Consider the following 19,123-nt stretch of genomic DNA (forward strand, 5'->3'; position numbering starts at 1 on the left):
TCGCTTGTCCTAACATGCATTCAGCTATTCTTCGAGCTGCAATTTTTATTTTACCATTTGATTGTCTTCCCTTTTACAATTAAGTATATTTAAATTGTTCCTTCACTGAAGGAAGTGTACTCTACTGGAATCCAAACTAAATATGTGCTTTTCTCAGCCTCCCACTTTTATTCTTCTTCAGAATAATTTTTATAGTTAAAAAGCACAGAACCAGTGAATATTAGTGCTGCAAGGCCCTTTAAAGGCTAATACCCTCCAGAACTCTAATTTTACATATGAGAGTACTGAGCTCCTTATTACTTCAGTGACCAGCCTAAGATTTTATGTCCACTATGTGACTGAGTTCTAATCCAACTCAAGTCTTCTGTCTGCTAAAACCAGGACTCTTCCACGGTCTTGCTGCCTCTATGATGCTAATATTCATTCCTTTAAGCAGTAAAAATCATGCACTTGTGTATTAGTGTGAATATGCATGTGTTTTCTATAGAAAATTTTGTCAGGGCCAAGAGGATGTGGCCATGTGTTAGTAGGCTTAAGGAATCTTGGGGTCAACTAAGTGGCCCCAAACCAGTCTATTGACACCAAAGCCTGAGGCTGTCACTCTCCCACCCCCTTGACCATTTTTGGGCCTAGGTGAAGGTTGGCCAACCAAGGCCAGAGGTCCTTAGGGGAAAATGAGATCACCTACACACAGGCCTCACTCATGTCAGGGAACTAACAATCACTCATGTCGAGGAACTAACAATCACTCACAGCTTGGTGAGCACTTAAACTGGTGAGAATTTAAACATTGTAGTAGGGCAATTTGGCAATATCAAGAGGCTTTAAAAATGAATTGTCATTTATACAGCAATGCCACTTCTCAGAATTTATCTAATGGAAATTATCTCTAAGAAAAAAAGTGTATCCAAACATATACTCAATCTAAAGAGTCCTAGAAACAGTTTAAACAATCCATTTTCTGATTAATTTGATAAAGTAGGGTTCCAGTTTTATAGGAAAATCACAATACTTTTGAGTATGGGAGCAATATCTAGTTTTCCTGGTAGGACAAATAGAAGATGTAATCCTGTTTTGTTTGTTTGTTTGTTTGTTTTTGCTTTTGCTTTTGTTTTTGTTTTTTAAAAACACTTTAATGAAGCTATTGACATTCAAGATATTGGAATGTATCTCATTAAAATTATATATGAATTACACTTTAGTATTAAAATGCCAGAAAAAAATACAGCTGATCAAAAAACAGCATTCTCATAAGGCAGTGGTTGTTTGAAAATTATTTTTTAAAAAGAAACAAATTCCAATAATGCAAAATCACATAAATTTGCTGTCAAGTCCACTAACCTAATAAAAATAAATCATGTGGAATTTTTTTATATATTTAAGAAATGGAACTCATTTGTGTTTTCAATATTATAGGAAGTAAAAGCAACTGGGAAAAACAATAGAACTAAATAATATTGGAAATAATAGAAAAACAAAAACAATCACTTTTATACCAATACATTCTGAAGGCAATCAACACGAAATAGCAAGTTCTCTCAAGAGCACCTGTTCTTCAGTTTCCCAATCTAAATTTTGAAACTTGCTTCCTCATTCTGCATTTGCAATGTAATGTTACATTTTTGTGATGTTCTGTATCTTTTTGTAGTGTCCTCTTATGGGGAAATTAAAATCATCCACGGAGAGGACAAAGTTGCATGACCGATACTACAAAATAGTATAATATCACATAGTCAGTATATTATTTACAAAAATCTGAGTTTAATTTGGCCATACCTTTTTAAAGTGGATTTAAATCCCTGATTACTTAGTTTCTTTGTGGTTCTAAGTGTTACATTCTTAGCAAACCTAACTTGAAATTCTATTTAGTTCAAATCTCTGAGTTAGCCTAGTACTCTTTTTCAGCAGCCATCAACTTTTTAGTTTTAAAAACAAATACACTTAGCTTAATAATTTTTATGAACTCCCCAGTTCCAAGAATATATATGCAGTCATCTATTGTATTATGGTTTTATTTAATAGACATTATATGAACTATAATTCTAAAAATGGAGACTGTAATAATTTTAATAATTTTAATAAATAGTTAACATCTTTTTACTGTACCATATCTAGCGATACTTTATTTGTGCAGTTAGTTCCATAATCCCCTCCAGTGATGTTTCTTCTATAATGCTACATTGCATTTTGTTAATGTGGTTAAAAACACATGAAATTTACCCTTTTAACTATTTTTAAACATACAGAATAGTAATGTTCACTGTATTGACCTTATTGTGAAAAAAATCTCTAGAATATTTTCTCTTGCAAAATTGAAACTCTGTATTCCTTACACAACAACTCACATTTTACCACCCCCCAATAGCCCGGAAACCACTATTCTACTTTCTGTTTCTAAAATATAGACTACTTTAGATACCTCATATAAGAGGAATCATGTAGTATTTGCCTTTTTGTGACTGGCTCATTTCACTTAGCATCATGTGCTGGAAGGTCAGCCATGCTGTACCATTTAACAGAGTTTCTTTCTTTTTTAAGGCTGGGTACAATTTCGTTGTCTGTATATACCATAATCTCTTCATTCACCTTTCAGTGGGCATTTAGGATGTGTCCTCTTTTTGGCTATTATGAATAGTGGTGCAGTGAACATGGGTGTGCAAATCTTTTTGAGATCCTGGTTTCAGTTCTTTCAATTTATACCCAGAAGTGAGATTTCTGGATTATATAGTAATTCTATTTTTGATTTTCTGAAGACTCTCCATATTTTTTTTATAGCAGCATTTTACATCCCCACCAACAGCCTATAGGGCTTCCAATTTCTCTACAATTTTGTCAACATTTGTTATTTTCTGTCTATTTGATAATGGTGGGAAGTGATATCTCACTATGGTTTTTATATGCATTTTTCTAATGATTAGTAATGTTGAGTATCTTTTTATATAATTGTGGGTCATTTGAATATTTTCTTTAGAGATGTCTATTTAAGCCTTTTGCTCATTTAAAAAATCTTATTTGTATTTGTTATTGAGTTTAAGATTTTTTTTATATTAGCAATATTAATCCTTTATCAGACATATGGCTTATAAATATTCTTATTAGGTAGATTGCCTTTTCACTCTGTTGATTGTTTCTTTTTACTTCACAGAAGTTTTTATGTTTGATGCATTACCATTTACATATTTTAGCTTTTATTGCTTGTTCTTTGGTGTCATATCAAAAAAATCATTGCCAAATTCAATGTCGTGAAGAATTTTTACTTATGTTATCTTCTAGGGATTTTAAAGTTTCACGTCTTATATTTAGATCTTTAATCTTGAGTTAATTTTGTATATGATACAATATAAGGGTCCAACTTTATTAATTTGCATATGAATATTGACTTTCCCCAGCTCCATTTGTTGAAAAGATTATCCTTTCCCCATCATGTAGCCTTGATATCCTTATTAAAGATAATTTGACCATGGATGTTGAGGGTTTATTTCTGTGCACTCTATTTTAGTCCATTGGTCTTTATTGAAGTACCATACTATTTTGACTTTCTGTAGCTTTGTAATACATTTTGAAATCAGGAAGTATGAGGCCTTCAGCTTTGTTTCTTTTTCCAAAGAGTTTTTGGCTATTCAGGTTTTTTGAGATCTCATAGGAATATTAGGATTTTTTTCCTATTTCTGCAACAAAAAGTCTTTAGATTTTGATAAGGATAGCATTGATCTATAGATTGCTTTGAGTAGTATGGACATCTCAGCAATATTATTGAGTCTTCCAATCTATGAACATGGGATGTCTTTCCATTCATTTGCGTCTTCTCTGATTTTGTTTGGCAATATTTTTAGGTTTTCAGTGTATAAGTCTTTCACTTTATTGGTTAAGTTAATTCCTAAATGTTAGATGCTATTGTAAATGGAATTTTTTACATTTATTTTAGATTACTCATCATTAGTGCATAGAATTGCAACTTATATTGTGTGTTGATGTAAACTGTAATTTTGGCTAGTTTATTAGTTCTACAGGTTTTTTTGTGTGGGATATATATAAAATCATTTCATCGGCAAAAATATTATTTTACTTCTTCCTTTCCAATTTAGTTGCACTTTATTTCTCTGTCTTGCATAATTGCTTACGATAGGGATCCCACTAATATGCCGAATAAAAGTAGCCATAGATGGCATCATTACCTTGTTCTTGATCTTTCATTGAACGCTTTCTGTTTTACACCATTGAATATGATTTAACTGTGGATATTTCATATGTGACCTTCACTATGATGAAGTACATTCCTTCTGTACCTAATTAGTTGAAAGGTTTTTTAATCATAATGAATGTTGATTTTTAAAAAATGTTTTCACTGTATCAATTGAGATGACTGTGTGGTTTTTGTCCATTCTGCTATTGTAGTGTATTACATTGACTGATTTTCATATAAACCATCCTTCCATCTCAGAGATAAACTCCACTTGATCATGGTGTATAATCTTTTTAATATGTTGCTGAATTTGTTTTGCTAGTATTTTGTTTAATTTTTTTCTATCAATATCCATAAGGGTATAGGCCTGTAGTTTTCATTTTTTGTAATATCTTTTTCTGATTTTGGTATCAGGGTAATGCTGCTTTGAATTATTCCCTTGCCTTCAATGTTTTAGAAGAGTTTGAAGAGATTCTTTTTTACATGTTAGGTGGAATTTTTCAGTGAATCCATTTAGTCCTCGGCTTTTTGTTATTGTTATTGGGAGGTTTTTGATTGCTGGTTCAATCTTACTAGTTATAGGTCTCTTTATATTTTTATTTCTTTATGAATCAGTCTTAGTAGGTTGTTATAGTTATAGGAATTTATTCATTTCTTTAAAGTTATTTAGTTTGTTGGTATATAATTGTTCATAGTCTCTTATGATCCTTTTTATCTGTGACATCAATTGTAATGTCTCCTCTTCATTTCTGATTTGTGTTATTTGAGCTTTACCTCTTTTTTATTAGTCTAGCTAAGAGCTTGTCAAATTTGTTGATCTTCTCTAATGTTTTTCTATACTGTATTTCATTTGTTTACGATCTAATCTTTGGGTTTAGTTTGTTCTTTTTCTACTTGCTTGAGGTATAAAATTTGGTTGTTGACTTGAGATCTTTTTTTTTCTCTTTAAATGGAATCATTTAGTCCTATGTATTTCTGTCTTAGTCCTGCTATTGCTACATCCAATATGCTTTGGAATGTTGTATTTTTATTTTCATTTGTCTCAAGATATTTTCTAATTTCTCTTTTGATCTGTTCTTTGACACATTGATAGTTTAAGAGTGTATTGTTTAATTTTACATATTTGTAAATTTTTCAATTTTCCTTTGATTTCTAGTTTCATTTCACTGTGGTCAGAAAAGGAACTTTGTTTAATTTCAATTATCTTAAATTTGTTAAGACTTTTTTTGTGGCCTCACCTGAGATCTATCCAGGAGAATGCTCTATGTGCATTTGAGAAGAATGTATATTCTGCTATTGTTGAATGGAGAGTTATGTCTGTTAGGTCCAATCGGTCTACAGTGTTGTTCAAGTTCTCTGTTTCCATATATCTACTTGCAGGTTAATCTATTCATAATTAAAGTGGAATATTATATTGAGATATTCTGTTATTATTGTGTTACTATCTATTTCTTCTTTAAATCTGTCACTGTTTGCTTCATATATTTGGGTGCTTTGCTGTAAGTTAGATATATGTTTATAATTGTTCTATCTTTCTGTTGAATTGACCCTTTTATCATTATATAATGATTTTATTTATCTCATTACAGATTTTTACTTATTGTTTATTTTATGTGCTATAAGTATGGCCATCCTGTTCTCTTTTGGTTACCATTTGCATGAAATATTGTTCTCTTTCGTTCACTTTCAGCCTATGTATATCCTTATACCTAAAGTGGGTCTCTTGTAAACAACATTATTGTATTTTATAAACAAATTTTACTTTCTTTGAGATAGGGTTTATGTACCCTAAGCTCCTTAAACCTTTGTAAAAATTGCGAAGAACATATTAGGTCTATTTTGAGTGGGTTATTCTACACATTATTAAATATTTTAGGTACAAAGTAGCACAAATCTCAAGGACAGGAAAGAGTTTTATTACTTCAGTCATGAAATCCATTTGGTTGAAAGATCTGCTTTCCTAGCAGTGAATACAAATGTGTACATAGCCAGGAAGTGTCAGTAGATCACAAAGCCTGACATGGCACGTAAGGAGCCAGCTATTCACTTATGCAAATTAGATTAAATTGATGGAATAAATTAAAGGTAATTTTGTACACTATACAAATTTTTAAAAGGATATTATTGCATAATGTAAATTTTCTTATTTTCCTTCATTCAGCATTTTAATACCATAACATTAGAATTACATTTTAAATCAGCTTGATCAAAAGTACGTTGTTTTTTTTTTTTACTATGTGTTTAATACAACATTCATATATCTGTTAGCACTAAAACTTGCCCAGATTAATGCAAAAGAACATATATAAATGTTAGGTATAAATCTTGCCCTTGTTGAACTTATAATCTTGTGGAAGGGGACGTATATAGATAGCATAAATGAATGTTGTGGTAGAGGTAGACATATGTTAATAGCATGGTCAGAAGTGCTCATACAAATGTGATAAGAACATCCATCTGCATAAATATTTTGACATGCATCCTTTTCAATTGTATTCTAAATAAGTTAGTGTACGAGCGCGTGCACGCGCGCACACACACACACACACACACACACACACACACACACACAAAGTGAAAACCATAGGACGGACTCCATCTTCTAGGGACCATCTCCATCAGGGCAGTTAAATAGCTGATGAACCTGAAGCAGAATAACATACTCTATAAAAGGCTGCTTATCTTAGCTACTTTACTTTCAATAGCCCAGTTTGCCAGGTCCAAAATCCATATATGTCTATACATATAAAGACAATTTCATAAATATATTGAAAAATTATAAATTTCTGTTTAGAATACCCATATCCTTTTTTTTTTTTTTTTTACTGGTAAACTATAGACTTGTGCAACTTTTAAAATAATGTAAAATATCTGTAAACTATCAAATTTAACTACCATTAATTGAAATTAGCAGTTGAGTTAAATTAGCATTGGGTTTTATTTATAGCAGAAAATAGGGTTATAAATAAAACCAGAATGAATAGGCAGATCGAATTTGGGTGATCTGTAAATATTTTTGTTTCAGGTAAACAAACCAGAACTGAAATATATTCATGTTAGTCTGATAAAAAAGACTTGCATCTGTGGGCTCGGGACTCATCTATAAGACAGATGGACATTCTTCCCAACTCCAAGCCCTATACACCTTGTCATTCTCTGAGAATCCTGTCGGATCTGCTAATATAGTTAATTGCCCAGTATCACCTTACAGTTTTGCTAATTCCACCATTCTTACATGATCTCCTGATCACTTTTACTAACAGCAAAGCAGAGAAGAACAAGTTTGCAAAGATAGCTTGGCATTTTGAGCTTTCTTTCATACTTTTCTCAATACACCTTACCTTCAAATAACTCATTTAGTATCATGTGAAATAAAGGACAATAAACCAGCTCTCTTAGTTTGCAACTACCTTCCCCATGGGAAATATAAAAACAAATTTATACTTGGTTGTTTTTTACTGTTTACTGTTAGGCTGGATATCATCAAGTTTTTTGAGTGTTTAAGAATTTGTTGACACCACTAAATACATGAGACATGGGTTAAAAATGTTGTCTCACTCAAAATATGTTTATAGTTTCTCTGCTACTAAATATAGTAAATTCTTCCAACTGTGGCATACTTAGCATTTGTGTGTGTGTGTGTGTGTGTGTGTGTGAGAAATCATGTGGCAAAAAACATCACATAAGAGAACATTTTTATAAAGAATGTGAGGTTTTACAATATTAGAATTAGATGACTTTGATGGTACAGCCATTTTAGAAAACAATATAGCAACAACTTATAAAATTAAACTGCTTTTACCACATGATCAAACAATTTCAATTCTAGGTATTTACCCAAGGTAAATGAAAATACATGTCCATATAGAAAATATTTATACCAATTATTTATAATAGCCAACTATGAATATCTACTGTTCATAAAAGCTAAAAGTCAAAAGCAACCAAAAATTCACTTACTTATTAGATCAAAAGACCACAAATTGTGGTATATTTACATCATGAACTATTATTCACCTATAAAGAGTAATAAAGTAGATGAATCTCAAAAACATTATGCTAAGTGAATTAAGTCAAACACAAACACTATGTACTATATTATTCTATTTAAATGAAATTATAGAAAAGGTATAATTATAATGACAATATGTCCATAGTTACCTGGAACCCTAGAAGTGGGAGGAGATCAAGTGCAAAGAGGCTCAAAGAAACTGTTCAGGTTGTCTGTCTTGTTATGGTAGTGCTTACATGGTAGTAGACAATTACCAAAAGCGTTAAACAGCCCACTCAAAATTGGTGAATTTTATTATCTTTAAATAATGCCTTGAACAACAAAAAAAGGGAAACAATTAAAGGACTGTCTGTGATACCTGTTATTAATTATCCAGAATACCACATGCTCAATGGAAGAGCAGGTGGTTTGTTTCAAATCAGAAAGGAGGGATGGAAACGTGCACACACACATATGTATATGTGACTTATATTTCTTCAAATACTGAAAGTACAGTAAAATCTTTAAATCACTAAATAATAGCTGATGTGTAGCATTTTATACATGTTGAATGAAAATCTACATATGCAAGAGAGTTGGTTCAGTTTTATATATTTATATTTATGTATAATTTTTCAGAGCTTATAAATGTAATTATATTTAAAACTTCTTTTTTTTTGAGAGGACTATATTTGGTAAGATATTTCTAAAGGCAAAGATGTTCCTTACATTAAGTATATTCAGATGAAGAAGTAGCTTGTAAATCTCTATTGCTGAAATGAATGATGATTAGTAATTATCAACAGTATTTATTTATGTTTAAACTCTACTTGCTTTCATACTATACCACATTCTAGAAATTCATCTTAATGAATTTTGAGATAGTCTTAAAAATGACAAGATAGCACTTTGCAAGAAGAATATTTGGTTTCCTGGAGAACAAAACTGTTAGGTCTACCTCAAGATCAATGGATTATATCCATTTAAAGATTGCCTGAAGGTTTAAATTCACAATTCCTCTCTCTCATAGATGAATTAGATTTAAGTCATTGAAAGCTCATCAGTATACTTGCATTTTAATTTTTCCTGCATCTAAAATGGTAACAGTCAGCAGTAGCTTCCCCCTCCCCAAAGTGTACTAGTTCCAGATATGGTTTATTTATAACAAAGATATGAACTGTATCTTTCCATGGATTGTACTTTAGTATCACATTTTTAATCTACTTGCCCTATTTTTTTTGCTTAGGATATATTTATTTAACATGCCATCCCAACATGTATTGAGTGGTAGGAATTCATATTTGCAATCAATCTTTTCTCCTTTTAATCATAATTATTTTGTTTCAGAAATTATACTGTCGTTAATTCCAAAATCATCGTGGTCACAATAAGGCCTGAACCCAAAACAACTGATTCGTTCCTGGAGATAGAACTAGCTCATTTGGCTAATGTAAGTATCATCTACTTGGCATTGAGTTGCTTATAGAATTAAGCTTTTAAAGAAAATTAACGGTCATTCTTTTGACCAATAAGACCAGAACACATTTTCTAGGCTTTTTAGAGTTGCAAATGAATTAATTTGTTAATAAGATATGTATTATATAGAAAAAAATGCCATATTATTCTGCGCTTTTGCTTATAATAAAGCTCCCCTCAGTTTACCTAAGATAATAATTAATAAATTGTTTGTCAGTGTACATAGCTTTATTGGGCTTTGAGATAAGCAGCGGGGAAGATCATGATAAATAAGAAGCCTTCTTACAATATGATAGGGAAGGCTGTTATGTAAATACATAGACTTAAGATGCATGCAGCAATACAAGTTATAAACATAGTACAGAGGGGAGTGATTAACTCTAGGGTACTCAAGGTAAAGGGATGGATGGAACAGCATTGAAAAGTGCTAAATTGAGGATTAGAAAAACCTTCAAACTACCTGGATGCCCCAGTGATCTAAATCTAAACATTCCATTCTAGACAGACAAGAACCTTCTCTTAAATCCATCCAACTGCAACTGGAGTTCTTTAAATCTTGTTCAGACCTTATGTGGAAATTTTGAATATCTATTTTTTATATGTTTACTTTGAATACTTAAATTATTGATGAGTAGGGGCAAGGAAGGTGATTTCTATTATGGCTTTTCTAATTATACCTTTATACTTTCTACATTAAAGTAGGCAAGTCTTATGTGTTGCATATACATATATTTTTATCCCTTGCAAAATTTCTATGATTGACTTTTACATATAAATAACATAATCACAAAGTGATTGTCTTTTTACCAGATTGATATACTTAGTGAATGACAGTGGAATTTATAATCACATCCTATGGCTTAAAAATCCTATGTATTTTCTGCTGTTTTATGATTTATGACTTCCCCTAAAAAATCAGGCTTGGCATTATTAAAAATGTCAATTGTCTTCTCTATAAACCACTTTTTACTAAGATGCTTCAGGCTTCCTAGATTATTAAAGGAAAATCTAAAATCTCTGAGCAATAACTTTTAAACATCATAATTAATACTTAAACTATTAGGTCTTTCCCTATTTTTGCTAAAATGTGACCATACTGGTTTTAACTTCAAGAATGTGTTTTATTTCTACAATATCTACCTACTTATACCTTAGACTAGCCCTAATCTCATCTCTGCACTGAAAACTGGGACATAATTTTTACATTGCTTTTTAGTAAGGAGCTTATTCTTTTATCTGTTCAAAATTTATTCTAAAAATATATTTTTTTGTTTTTATTATTTATCATGGCGATGCCTATGTAGTTATAAACATTGGTGAAAAGTAATAAGATATTAATTTCATGAATTACTTACTGAAAAAGCATGACAGTGTCAGAATATATCCTGTGTTTCTTATGGGGGGGAAAAACATTTCAATAAATAATGATTTTTCATAAGTCGAAGAAAGAGTAACCTCAGAAAAAGCGTTGATGAAACAGTCTCACGATTTTAGTTCAATAAAACTATTTAAAATGAACAGGATTTAAGCTTTGAGTCAAGCTTTTCTGGGGACGTGTTTGGACAGCCGATTTACAGAAGAGATAAACCATGTGAAAAATTATTTTCTACATATGGAAACCAGTGTGTACAGTAAATAAATTTTATTAAGCACCAGCTAGATTTTGGAGTGGCAATGAAAGTCAGAATATAAGAATGCTGAGATATTATCACAGGCCACTGAGAATTAATTCTGTCTTTCAATATTTTGAGTGAGTTAGTTTACTGGATCCCGAAAACAAAACTATCTCCGTTACAGAAGGCCTAGATATAAGCTAATGTAGACAAATCTGTTACAAAAGGGGCAGAGGGAAAAGAGGAAGAAAAAAAGCTTATGCTGGAGAAGAAAATGCTGCAAAATGTTCCCATTTCTTTTCTCTCCTCATTTGCAGTGCCCACCTGTGCCTGTCTTCACAGGCTGCCCCAATTAACAGCCACACACTGGAGCCTTTCTGGACTGCACAATCCCTCGTTTCTTCCCTCTGTTTTATAATACCTATTGCACTGTTGTGTGTACAATACAAACAATCCTTCATGATCTACTGTTTTGAATTTCTAATGTTTGTTATATTTATACTTAATATACAAATTAGATTTTGTTAATACCTTAATGTTTCCTGAGGGAAGAAATATGTGACTGACTTAGTCTCCTAATTAAAGCCTATACTGGAATATAATAGTCTTCCCTAAAATGTAAAGAAAAGATATATATTTTAAACATGAGTATTGAAATTGATTAGAACTGAAATTTTTATAACTATATAGATATATAATCACTGTTATTGCCTTCAAAATTGAACTATTTTGAATGACGTTTTCAATATCAAGTCAGTCTACTTTCGCTTATTTTCTTAAATCAGAAGTATCTGCTGTACTTTTATGAGCTCAGATAAGAATAATGACTTGGAAATTATATCTATTTCATATACCATGTGGGAAAAAAAAGGAGAGTAGGAATTAATAGTTATAATGAGTATAGGGAATAACCAGTTAAGATTCTCTAAATGAAATATGTTCTTTTAAAAAGCCTTTTTACAAATACCATTTCAAGTATTTTAAATATATGAATGCCTTTGGGAACTGGTAGGAATAGGTAATACAATATGGAATTTTGAAATTCCAAATTGTATTTAGCAGAGCCAATTTCAGTTTTAACCAGCTCATAAATAATTAATAAGTCATGTACTATTCTTAGTTTATTTTTGGCTTATGGCTTTATAGTTATGACCTATAGAATCAGGGTTTGTGGTCCTTAATGTGTAGGCTTAGCAATTGCTTGCTTTGAAAAAATATATCAAATTTGTTTTTCCCAGAAAAAGAATTTTGTTTTTCATATTATTTTAGGTTTCTTCAGTGTAACATTTATACTTATCAATTTTACCAGAATCTCTAATGCATAAGGAAGTTTAGTAATTTTATTGAAAGTAATGGTTGAGACCTATGTAATGGACCATGCACATGTACACATACCCACCATTAGTATGCCTTGGATCTGACAAGTCTGAGCCTGCTGTGACTTTCCAAGGTGGATGATATCCCTATCTTTACAGATGAGTTAGAAGACTAAGAAAATAAATGCAATTTAGTTATCTCATTCCCTATTAAGTCAGAAAACACATTCTTTTTCCAAATAACAAGTCTTTATGTAGTTCCATTTCTAGCGAAAAGACAAACTGGACTATGCTGGCCTACAGTCTCTGCAGTCTAGTCTTGCCTTTCCTTTTATTTCTTCCTCTGGGTAATAATACAAATGGTCTAGGTAGTGTGATACTGCCTGTTTTTCAGGATTAAAAAAAAAAATCCACCAAGTTCATTTGTAGTTCTTATTCAGAAAAAATCTCATGAGAATTTAGACTTGTGGGTTTTTTTTTTCCTTTGTTTTGTTTTTGCTATATTTGCTTGCATACTAATAATATCAAGCTAACAATTTAAGGAGTTTTATGTGTATAAACTAAAATTAATCATGAGCCATACCTTCTGTAAACAGTAGTGGAAAACATAATGGGAGACTGTAATGAATATGCTTTTACCGTTAGATAAGCCTGAAAAACAATGACAAGAGATTCCAACATTCATCAGTAGGCATTTTCGCAAATATCAAAGGCTGATAAAAACTTAAGAAATTAAAAATCACTTACCAAAGCTTAAAGAAGTCCAGTCTATAAATCTGTAATTTCTACAAAGGGGAGTTTGTATCCCTTTACTTTTTAAATTATTTTCCTACCCTTGTTTTTATCCATTTGGAAGAGATTTCTAATGTTTTGTCTGCATAAAGCTCTTGGTAATTTTTATAGGAGAGTCATGAAATGCTAACTAGACAAGCAGATTGATGGCTCTGCCAACGGCTGAAATTGAGATAGAATTGTTCTCTAGCAACAGTTCTTTTTTGGTTATATCCTAAATTCTAAACTTTAGTAAACATTCTTCCCAATTGCATTTCAAATTTACTTTATTTTTATTCACTATACATAGTTAATATTCTTCAAAAAAGATTGTAGAGTAATTATGCTACTTATCCTAAAGTTCGTTAGAGCAGGGATCAGCAAACTTTTTCAGTTAAGAGTCAGTAAGTATCTTAGGCATGGGAGCCATAGTGGTGTCCCATCTACTCACCTATGGTATTGTAGTGTAAATGCAGCCATACACAATGTATAAACAAGCTGGTGTGGCTCTGCAATAAAATTTTATTTACAAAAATAGGTGGCTGTCCAGATTGGACCCCTGGAATATACAGCTTGTCAATAATGGCCCCCAAATGTGTCTACATCTTAATCCCCAGAACTTGTAATATGTTACACATCAAAAGGGACTTTGCAGATGCGATTGAGGGTAAGGAAACTGAAATAGAAAAATTATACTGAGTTGTCTGAGTACAACTTAGTTACATGAGCTATTAAAAGGGGATAACCTCTTCTTATGGCTATGGTCAGAGACATGCGACATAAGGATTCAGCTGTCATTGCTGACTTTGACGATGAAGGAAGAGAGTCATAAGTCAAAGGATGTGGGCAGCCTCTAAAAGCTAAAATCAACCCCTGATTGCCAACCAAGAAGTAATGTGGACTCAGTCCTATAAGTGCAAGAACTGAATTCTGCTGAAACCTGAATGAGCCGGAGCATTGATTTATCCCTGTATTCTCCAGAAAGGAGTGAAATTCTGACAAGATTTTTATTTCAGCCTTCTGAATTTTTGAGCAGACACCAGCTGAGCTCACCTAACTTCTAACCTGCAGAACCTGCAAGATAATGAATTTGTGTTATTCTATGATGCTAAGTTCTTAGATTATAAAGATAATATATACGTACACAATAATAGTGCCATTTTGAATCAGATATACTAAATACTGAAAATACATTATTCCATAAAAATCAATTAGCAATTAGAGATCACTTTTTTGCTTTGTTTGTTGTTGTTGTTGTTGTTGCTGATTATTATACTAACACTTTAGGTACCTGATTAAAGGAATCACCAGACCATGAGAATGGCCACTGTAAAGTAGAGGTGGGATATCAGGCAAAATTAGAGGAAGCCACGAGATTGCGCTGCCTATACAGCCACAGGAAGGGCCTTGTGAAGCCATGTGCTGCATGTCAGGGACACCTCTGATGTTCGCAGATAAATTGTGCTCTTGAAGCAATTTCGCAAAACTTCTCTGCTTGCAGCTTATAGACTGTAGCAGCAAAACACATCTCTGCCACCCTTGTCTCCACTACACCTAAAAAATATTATTAGGACATAGTATTATAGCCTCTTGGTTGTAAAAAAGAAAATACTTATGCTATGTGTTAAATCTGTAAAGAATCTAATTACTTAGGTATTTATTAAAGTTATTCACCACTTCAATTCATAGTAAGTGCCTGGAGAGTTTTTGCCCCTCGAGGATTTGTTTGTTGAGAATTTCTTCACATTCCTTGCAACCATTGTAGGAAATGTTATCATCATAAATGAGTAAGATACCCTAAGACATCTATGTGGAGGCAATGATTTTCTTTGAAAGATACGCGATAAATTATTCTTGATAGCGGTTCTACATTTTACTGTTTCCTCTACGTCAAATACAAAGTTTCATCAAGAAATAATGTACATTCAGGTTAGTGATAAATCTCAGAAATTAGAGAAGCAAGCTGTTATCCCATCCACAAAAAATAGTGTCATCTGGTTAATGTGAGCTTCTGTGTAACCACATAGCAGAAGCCGAATTAAATATATGCTCTCTCCTTGTGTTCTAACTAAATAGCTGCCAACTCCTTGGAAAGAGCTATGTAATATCAATGCGACTCATCCTGATAGAACAATATTCTGTGTTTCTCACTGTAATGTCCTTTATATCATTCTGCTCTAGTTAAAGACAGCTCTTTCTTTTCCATATCCTTGATTTGACTGGTTCTCAGCGTGATTCTTTGTATAGAATCCTTGTAAATCCATTCAAAAATTTCATATCTCTATAGTCCTATTAAATAAGAACACAGTATTGCATCTTTAGTTAGGCTCTTTAGACTTCAGATATGTGTGTGTGTGTGTATACATATACATATGTATACCACACGCATACAGAGAGACAGAGATAGAGAGAGTTAGACCCAGATTTAGTTCTTTAAAAAAAATTTTTTTTTTAAATACTGAAATACAAAACAGTACTTACCATAATCTTGAAAAAGAGTTTGGGAGAACATTCAACAGACTCTTTCCTGTTGTGGAGTTTCATAACATACCTTTTTGAACTTTGGCATCCCCTTGGGTGTTGTATTACACTTTCAAGAACTATGAAGCTCTCCATGGGTTAAGAGACATAACCCAAAATGGGTTCCCTCCCATTAATCAGTTTTTAATGACTTATTATATATAAAACTATGGAAAATTTTACATCTACTAAGATTTTAGCTTCCCTAGCATATATTCCTGGGATTTTTTTTTTTAGTTGTGTGTGTGTGTGTGTGTGTGTGTGTGTGTGTGTTTTCAAGAAGTATGAGAAACATAAGCAGGATATAAAATAGTCTTTTCTAGGTCAGAGAGGTCATTTTGGAAATGTTCTTAAGGAATTCCTAAAGTCTATTTGTGCAATTGTATAATAATGACAGTTAAACTTCAGTGGGAAAAGAATGGAAGGATAAGCATAACAAAATCTAGGTCATTTTAATGTAATATCTTTATATCTAAAATTTAGAAAATTAAAGGGAGACCATATAGTGAAAAGTCTTCTCATCCACATCCAAAAAGTCAAGGTGCAATTCTCTAGGACAACTGACAGAAAGAATCATCCTGGACATCTGAGTCAGAGCACTGGATATGATTGCACAGTTATAATTAAGTTACTGCCTTCTTCATATCCTTAGATGCTTTGTCTATTTGCTTGCTTGGCCATTATAGACAAGAAGATATTTATGTTTCCAGAGGACTATGAGAGGCACAAGAAAGTTAAGAGCTTTCTAAGTTTGGACTTTACTATGCCATATGAGCATTTAGCATTTGAAAGTTTGAAGAAAGTTTGAAGAAAAGTAACCATGTTATTTTTGTTGTCTGTGTCTTGAGCAGAAAAATTTGATGTGGATAAAGATTACAGGGAGGTGGATGGAGTAATTACTAGAATGCATGTTCCTAGTTTATTCCTAATCTCAAAATTCATGGAGCCACAGAATCTACATCTCTAATAGGCATCTCATTTGATTCTAGAGTAGGACCAAAGAAAACACTTTGAAAACATTAAGATATTAAGAGTATAATCAAGATAGCATGTGAATTGACTTTATTCAGAACTTAAAACACCAAGAAAAAATTAGAGAAACTTGGTCTTTATTCATCTTTATTGTGACTTTACTCTTACTTATTCTGTAATCAACATCCTTCAGATTTCTGCTCAAATATTATCTTCTTGGTGAAGCCTTTCCAATATATAAAACTGCAATCCATCCACATCCCAATCTTTCCTACTCATTGTGATTTACTTTTCATCATAGCACAGATTACCATCTAGCACATTATATATTTACATATGTTTTTGGTCTTTCTCCTTGTCCCCTTCACTACAGTTAAGTCTAGGAGGCAGGAATTTGTTTTGTTTAATGTTGTTTTCTCAGTGCCTCAAATAGTACTCAAAACATAGGTGTTTACTATGTGATTTCTATATGAATGAGTAAATGAATGGAACCACTTGTTTCAGTCATCTTCCTGGCTCTCTTTTCTGAGTTCCGTGGTTTGTAAGAGTAATTTATCATAGTGAGAGGTATTTAAATTATTGTAGACCAAAGGAAGAATATTATATAGACCAAAAAAAAAAGTTATACAGACCAGAGCAAAAGAGAGAGCAACCCATATAAATATATGGACGAATCTGATGATATATTTTAATGTTAAATTGATATATTGGTTTGGTTGATGTGAGAACAGAGGAAAGAAGTAAACAAAAATAGGAAAGACTATTAAAGATACTGAAAGTGATGTATAGAATATCTATGGTAATTAAGACATTTCATCATGGTACATTTTTAAAATGCTTAATAGTAGATAAGTAGAAATGTTTAAGAACTTCACTATGCTATTTTGAATAGAATCAAGAGAAAAAAAAACTATTTTTTTTTGCCAAAATGTGCTTTTGTAATAATAGCATATACTTTTCAATAGTTTTCAAATATATACAGTTTTAATATATCGAGTGTCAATTATATTGAGAGCTTTGTAAATTAATCTTCTTTAGCCTACCTGTCTCATTTACCTGATGATTTTTGTTTTCTTAGTTTATTGCATTTCCTAAATCTACTTCTGTAGGTTAGTTCACAGCTTGCTTATTTTCCTCTTGCTCATGTCATTACATTTTGTTACTGCTCTTTATTGAGCTCACCATTTCCTGTTATTGATTTTCTGTGAATTCCTCATAACAGATCTTGTAGCAGAGTACCATTGAGAAAAGTACCTGAAAATAACAAATATTTTACAAGTGGTTTGCCAGCAGAATCTTTAGCCAGTTTTTTTCTCATGTTTATAATTAATTCATCATTGATTTTTTTTTCTTTCTGTCCCATCTCACATTCTTATATTCTTTAAGTAAGTGGTCTATCCAGTTACTAAGGTTCCTCTGATTTGTTTGTTCTGCTTATTTTTTTAAACTTTAAATGTTTAAATGACCTCAGCTCACAGTACATATCTAGTGGCTACACTAGAATTAATGTTCACAGAAGGTTTTCTGTCTGTTGTGTAGGCCATGAAATATATAGTGAAACACAAGATTGAATGATACATTTCGGAACCTGTGGTATTCTCACGTGGATGCTTTTTAAATTTTCATGAAGATAGGCAGAAAGAGAAGCATCTAAGAGGTGAGGGGTGAAGAATGTACAGGATAAAACTGAAGACTGACAAAGGCATGTGATAAGAGTAGAAGCAGCATTTCTTATCTTTATATTTTCACCTGAAAGTTGAGATCAGTTTCTTTAGAGGAGTAAAAAGGAAAAGTATATTTAAACAAGTTCATATAGCATTTCCTTTCTAATAATTTCTTTTGTTATGACCTGTTATAAACTCTAATTTTGAAATATCAATCCTGTAATCTGCATCGTGTATTGGTTTATGTAGACATTTAATTTAATCTAGTCCATACATTACTAGAAGGTGTGAACTAGATTGAGAGGATCTGTTATCTCAGGTTTTTCACCTACGCTTAGTTTCTACATCCATGAAATGTATATTCCCATTAATAGACCAAAAATAATTTATTTTCTGTAAAGTGTTTTGAGCTCTTTTGAACAGATTTCTAGATAAATATAGCATGACTTTAATAAAACATTATAGCTATGCTGAGGACTTCTTAGGAAATCACAAGCTGTATGAAAATGTCGAGTAAAACCAGGTAGTGTCTCATAGGACAGAGGAATAAACCAAATTAAAATACCATTCCCTTCCCTAACCTTTCCACATCCATATCTATTCCTCCTGTAAGAATC

The 19,123-nt window shown here is 32.0% G+C and overlaps 1 protein-coding gene across 4 annotated transcripts in view; it reads left to right on the top strand.

The window, feature by feature from the left end:
- ADGRB3 (adhesion G protein-coupled receptor B3) overlaps positions 1-19,123 on the top strand; it is a 653,858-nt gene that overhangs the window by 361,467 nt on the left and 273,268 nt on the right. For all 4 annotated transcript variants that reach the window (XM_016157597.2, XM_016157598.2, XM_016157599.2 and 1 more), the window contains one exon: positions 9,522-9,624. In XM_016157597.2, the coding sequence (XP_016013083.2) occupies positions 9,522-9,624 (103 nt within the window). The remainder of the gene's footprint in view (positions 1-9,521; positions 9,625-19,123) is intronic.

Source organism: Rousettus aegyptiacus, unplaced genomic scaffold (assembly GCF_014176215.1).
Source record: "Rousettus aegyptiacus isolate mRouAeg1 unplaced genomic scaffold, mRouAeg1.p scaffold_m13_p_1, whole genome shotgun sequence".
Lineage (NCBI taxonomy): Eukaryota > Metazoa > Chordata > Mammalia > Chiroptera > Pteropodidae > Rousettus > Rousettus aegyptiacus.